This window comes from Babylonia areolata, chromosome 11 (assembly GCF_041734735.1).
Source record: "Babylonia areolata isolate BAREFJ2019XMU chromosome 11, ASM4173473v1, whole genome shotgun sequence".
Taxonomy (NCBI): domain Eukaryota; kingdom Metazoa; phylum Mollusca; class Gastropoda; order Neogastropoda; family Buccinidae; genus Babylonia; species Babylonia areolata.
In genome coordinates this window covers 11,662,857-11,669,519 of record NC_134886.1, presented here as the reverse complement: position 1 = coordinate 11,669,519, position 6,663 = coordinate 11,662,857, and the positions used below count along the sequence as shown (strand labels likewise).

General features: G+C 39.8%; 1 protein-coding gene across 1 annotated transcript in view; it reads left to right on the top strand.

Moving 5' to 3' along the window:
• Nucleotides 1-3,390: 3,390 nt before the first annotated feature.
• Nucleotides 3,391-6,663, top strand: part of LOC143287141 (multidrug resistance-associated protein 1-like) — a 96,604-nt gene continuing 93,331 nt past the window's right edge. Inside the window, exons 1-2 of the mRNA XM_076595086.1 lie at nucleotides 3,391-3,396; nucleotides 4,751-4,930. Coding sequence (XP_076451201.1) covers nucleotides 3,391-3,396; nucleotides 4,751-4,930 — 186 coding nt within the window. The remainder of the gene's footprint in view (nucleotides 3,397-4,750; nucleotides 4,931-6,663) is intronic.

Genomic DNA, 6,663 nt, shown 5'->3' with positions numbered 1-6,663 from the left:
TTCTAACAAAAGATGTAAATTCTGATAACGTACTGCAAATGGAACAAGATGAAGATGAAGAAGATTTTTTAAATTGTGCAATGTCGGTAGAAGAAGTGATGTTTGCATTAAGGAAAATTAAGAACCGTAAAGCTGCAGGACCTGATAGTATAATTGGAGAGTTGTTAAGATATGCCACTGAATCTGACTTGATTTTGAATTTCTTTGTAACTTCTTTTTAACTCGTTATTTGACAGATGAATCTATCCTGAAAAATGGACCGAATCTATTGTTCTACCACTGTATAAAAAGGGCGATGTGAATAATCCGAATAAGTATAGAGGAATTTCTCTTTGTGATGCAAGTAGTAAGTTGTATAGTACAATTATAAATCAGAGGCTGCAAGGTGATGTGTGTAGCCCTGTCCTATTTTCTCTTTTTATTAACAAACTAACTTCAGAAGTTGTCAGAAACGGAAAACATGGTGCGCAATTTACTGGTGAGATTCTAGAGTCATTCATTCTCCTCTTAGCTGATGATGTTGTATTGATGTCTGAAACTGTGATTGGTTTACAAACACAATTAAATAGTCTCTCTAGAGCTGCAAAATCACTTCAGTTGAAAGTAAATATGTCAAAAAGTAACATAATTGTATTTAGAAAAGGTGGATATTTAGAAACTAGGGGAAAATGGACTTATAATGGAATAATGATGCCAGTAGTGAATGTGTATAAATATTTAGGAATATATTTTTTAACAAAATTGAGTTTCACAGTTGCATGTAAAGATCTTGCAAGTAGAGCTAAACAAGCATTGCTTTGTATTATGAAAAAAAACTATCAAGTTTAGAAAATCAGTCTTTTGATCTGTTTATTAAATTGTTTGATTCCCAGGTACAACCTATAGCCTATTGTACAATATGGAGCAGAAATTTGGGGTCTCTCTAATGCTGCAATTTGCTGCGAGAATGTTCATTTATTTACACTGAAAAAGTTTCTTAGAGTTACCATGAAAATGCCTAATGATATCCGATATATCTCAATTCCGCAGTAGGATGTACTCGCTATTGGTTGAAAATAACACAAATGGAAGATTCAAGGTTGCCGAAAAAACATTTAACATGTTATATGATTTAGATTTGAGGGGCAAGGTAAACTGGGTATCAAAGGTTAGGGTTAGATTATATGAAGTGGGATTTGGTTACAGCAGGGGGTAGGGGACATAAAGGGATTTATTAGTGCACTCAGAACAAGATTAATTAACTGTAGATGGCAAGAATGGTTTTATCATGTTCAAGATAGCGGTATATTTGAGTTTTACAGACAGTTCATTTCTATGCACTCTATTCCTACTTATCTGTCAATGAAAATGGATAAGCATTTGAAACATATCACAACCATGTTCAGATTAGGAATTTGCGACCTATTTCTTCATCATTATCGTTACCGAAAGTCCAGTGTCTCTGATCTTAGTTGTCCTTTATGCAGACGTGCTGAAGAAACCGAGCTTCACATTGTGTTGTGTTGCCCTGCTTTGAATGACCTCAGACATAAGTTGATTCCACAAAAAATATTATAGACACCTTACTTTTTATTTCGACTTGCCATGCTTATGTCATCAACTAACGAAACTATTATAAAACAGTTTGCTATTTACTTATATAAGGCTTTTAAGTTTCACAGTGTATTATGTAGTTAATTATTATTAGTTGTGCATTATCCAGTTTGTGGATTACCATTTGCAGTTTATCATTTACTTTTGTAATTTGTAAGATTTTGATATTTGAATGTTAGTCCACTGTTACCCCTTCATGAGGGGCCATGGCCTTTATTGAATAAACAATCCGTATCCGTATCTCTCTCACACACACACACACACACACACACACACACACACACACACACACACACATATATATATATATATATATATATATACAAGGGATATATATATATATGTATATATATATATATATATATATCCGCGCACGTACACACACACACGCGCGCACGCGCGCCCATGCACATACAAAAGACGGACATTACTCAAAACAGGACACCAGAACAAATCTCAACTGATTTTTTGCACTGTGGACAGCATCATTCAATGTCTGCAGCGAGAAGCATTTCGGATATATATATATATATATATATATATATATATATATATATATATATATATGTGTGTGTGTGTGTGTGTGTGTGTGTGTGTGTGTGTGTGCTATACATTATATATGCAGGCTCGAACTCGAGATCACAGAGAGAGAGAGAGAGAGAGAGAGAGCAGAAACATGTTGTCATCTTAAGCTGGACACGAATGCCAAAAATACACACAAAAACATGATCGCGAGAGAGAGAGAGAGAGAGAGAGAGGACAAAAAAAGAGACATAATCTTTACTGACGAGGGTTTAACATGTATATTTGTTCGGTGGGGGTTTTGGGTTTGGGTGGTGGTTTTTTGGGTTTTTTTTTCACATTTTGCTCTCGCCCGCTAAGGGGCATAGAAGACGGGGGAAAAGAGAGAGAGAGGGGGGGGGGGCTGTCATAAAGGGGAGGGGAGTCAGTAGGGGGTGGGGAGCTGGAGGGGTGGAGGCAAAAGAACAGTGTCCTGACTACAGACCACACGGGAAAGGAGGCGGACAGGCTGGCTGAAAGGGAGGGACAACACAGGGCACTGGAATTGACAAGGAACACAAACACGCGCGCGTGCGCGCGCTAGCGTGTTTGCAAACAAAAAGAAAAGAAAAACGACTCACGGCGTAGCAACTGACGTTTATAACAACGACACAGCTTGTCACTTTTCTGTCAGAACACATGACCACTCAAGCGGATCAGCCTGGTTTTAGCGTGCGGTGATGTTCCCCAGCTTGTTTCTTTCACTTCAGGAAGTCAGTGACACTGATTGATCCACACACTGTTGTCAGGGTTCCCCTCTGTGTGTGTACCCTCTGACACTGTTTGGATTGTGTTGGTTTTTCCCGGTCCACCCGTTCATCCACACCAGTCTTTACTTCCGCTTACTGCCCACTCTTCATCACCGAGTAAAAAAAAAAAGAAAAAAAAAGAAAAGAAAAAAGCCAATAAATAAAAAGATTAATGAAATATATATATATATATATATATATATATATATATATATATATATATATATATAAACAAATCAATAGATGAACTAATAAACGGATAAATAGATAAATAAATAAATGAATGAATAAATAAACAATTAAATAGATAGATGAGTAAATGAATCGATCAATGAATAAATGAATAATTTATACAGCGCTGAATTTTGTGTGGATACATAACAAAGCGCTTTCATTCACAAATTTCACACACACACACACACACACACACACACACACACAGAGAGAGAGAGAGCTCCAAACCAACGGGACGAAAGTCAAAACTAGAATGGATGTGGGCAGAAGGCCAGACATACTGAGAACGGAAGGGGGGAACACATATGGAAAGAGGCAGGTGATTGAGGCTGGACATGAAGGAGCTGAATGCCGCCGGGGAATTGACGAGGGAAAGGAGATCGTTCCGCGCGCGCGCGCGCGCGTGTGTGAATATTTTATGAGAAGTTCACTCAGAAAGTGTAAACCAGTTTAAACAGCAACAACATTGAAAGAGTAATGACGACGACGACAACAATTCCACCACTACGACTTCTACTACTTCTACCAATAATGATTATAATGATAACAACAATAAGGAGAATAACAACATTGGGAAAAAAAAACATTGTTATAACAAGCGGCAAAGCCTTCAAGACTCACTTGTGCTTCGCCCTTTATCTAGTAAAGGAATCATGAGGAGAGAGAGAAAAAAAGAGATTTAAAAAAAATCGTTGAAAAGTGCTCTGTACTAAATATATCTGATGCAAGCAGACTAATCCCCAAGGCTGCAGCACATTTGACGTAAAATGACTCAAACTTAAAGCAATGTTGACGTTTTCTTCTTCGTGCGATGAATAGATGCGATTGCAGTGGACGCATAACGCTGTTTAAATCATGTTTTTTGTGTGTTTTATCATATCTCGATTTTTTTTTATTTCGGCGGTAAAGGAGACGTTGCCATCTCCTTCAAGCACATCGCAACACATTGTAGATCTCTAGATCTGCACAAACCAGTCTACAACTGGCTAAAAGAAACGATCGATTCAGTTTATTTTATGTTCATTCCAGTTAATTCAGAGTCCACTTTAGAATATTTATATGCAATAAACACGTCGGTGGTGTAGTTAGTATCACTGTAAGTGTTCTCTCCAGAATTTATGTTTCTTTCCTTTAAATTGTGAACATGAAACACGACGCCATGTCGTCTTCGAAAACAACCTTCCTACTAGTCAGCCAAACCACAGTGGAAAGCGGTTTTTAGAATTTTCGGATTTCGGAACACTCCTCAATTAATGAAATAAACCGTTAATGATTCGGAAAAAAAAACGGCTTAATTCGGAAGGCTTACAACCTGTTATTGGTATGGCTGAAGATTTTTTTTTTTTTTTCATACTATGTTTAAGCCAGTTTTGGTACTGGCAGACATAGTGTTTCCAGAGAAGAGGGCAATGTTAAAGTTTTCCATGGACACACACACACACACACACACAATCGAACACCGCGTTAAAACATGGACTCACGCTGTTTACACAAGTGAGTCAAAAATAATAAATGATGATGATGATCATTATCATCATCATCATCGTCATCATCATCACAGTGCAATAAGCACAGCAGTGATGACAAGGACATTTATGTGTGCATGTTTGCAGAACATGACCCAGCTGCTGAACTCCAGCTGGCCCCAGCTGACCATGTGTTTCCAGTCCAGCGTGCTGGTCTTCGTCCCCAACGGCTTCCTCTGGTGTGCCATGCTGCTTTACCTCCCTTACATCCTGCTCTCTCCGCCAGGGCCGTCACTGCCCGTCACGGCTGCCAACACGGCCAAGACGGTACGTGGGGCTGTCTGTGTTTTTGTCTTCATCTTAGGGAACCTTTCATTTTACACCACCGCTGCCAACACGGCCAAGACGGTACGCGGGGCTGTCTGTGTTTTTGTCTCCATCTTAAGGAACCTTTCATTTTACACCACCTTTTATCGTTTATAACTTCGTTTTAAAACGTCCAGCAGTCACCATTTGCTTCATCTCTTATTGACATATAGGCGGAGGGAGGGGGAGGGGAGGGGCGGGGGGCGAAAGTGAGAGGGAGAGGTGGGAGGGGGGTGGGAGGGCGGGGGGTTGGGTGGGGGCGGAAGGAAGGAGGAAGAGAGACTATTGGGGATCAGTCTGGTGACCTATTGCACAACGCTCCTGAGGTCAAGTGTTTAGGGTTTGGGTCTTGGGTCTTGGATATGATATAAATATATAACATATACATACATAATTACATACATAAAGAGAAACAGACAGACAGAGAGGAAAGCGATGCTATAGAACATTTTATATGGGGGAGTGCTGGCCCAGTGGATCTGAGCGCACTGTTTCGAATCCCACAGTCGCCAGTATTTTCTCCCCCTCCACTTGACCTTGAGTGGTGGTCTGGACGCTAGTCATTCGGATGAGACGATAAACCGAGGTCCAGTGTGCAGCATGTACTTAGAGCGCGTAAAAGAACCTATGGCAACAAAAAGAGCTGTCCCTGGCAAATTTGTTGAAAAATCCACTTCGATAAGAAAACCAATAAAATTCCATGCAGAATTTTTTTTTTTTCAAGGGTGGTGCTCTCAGTGTAGCGACGCGCACTCCCTGGGGAGAGCAGCCCAAATTTCACACAGAGAACTCTGTTGTGACAAAAAGAGTAATACACTACAATACACTACAATGGGAAACAGACAGACTGGGGTAGGACTGTGAGAATGAAAAAGGCAAGATCGTGAATTCCAAACACGTCTTTGAAGGTGATGCACGAGAATGTAACGATCTGTGTTATCAAATGCGGCAGTAAAGTCTGGCAGGGTAAGAAGCACTGTGATGTGCAAGTAAGGCCTGGAGGCAGTCAGTGAGCACTGTTGATCAGGAGGAATGGCCGGAAGGGAAGGGGGCCATTCCGCCATGTTGGATTGACTTTCCGGCACAGCAGTAACACGTGTTCTGTATTCATACACGTGTTGCCACAACTATGGATGAACTAACTTTTCATACAACGTGCTTTTTTATGTTTCGTCTTAAATGTAAGCTTTGTGGTGTACCTATCATTTGATGAAGTCACAAATGTGTCGGCTGAGCATTTTTTTTTCAAATAACTCACTGTCATGGACACTCAAGCTGTTCATTAATAAACCTTTTGTTGTCTTTGTTGATCGTTTGTATTTGATTTCATTCCTGCAATATAGTTCTTCATTTTGTTTATTGTCTTTTATAAGAAAAGCAGTATAAAACTGTCCAGCTCGCGCGGTCTGTTTCTCTCTTTCCTTATATCGATTACATTGCAGTGTGTTCTCTCGCTAATTGTAGGTAATAGCCCATTTCGAGCTGCTTGAATCCTTCAGCCTTGTGGTCCAGTAATATTTTTCATGTTCTCAGGGCTGAGATAACATTCAGCTGAAATTTCTGTGGTATGCGATTTGGATTCAGTTTGATTTGATGGTGAACATGAACCATGTCGATTCGAACAGTGGTTAGACTTGCTGTTCAGCGCGATCTTGAGCATTCATTGTGATCTTGGATGTGTCATGTATTGAATT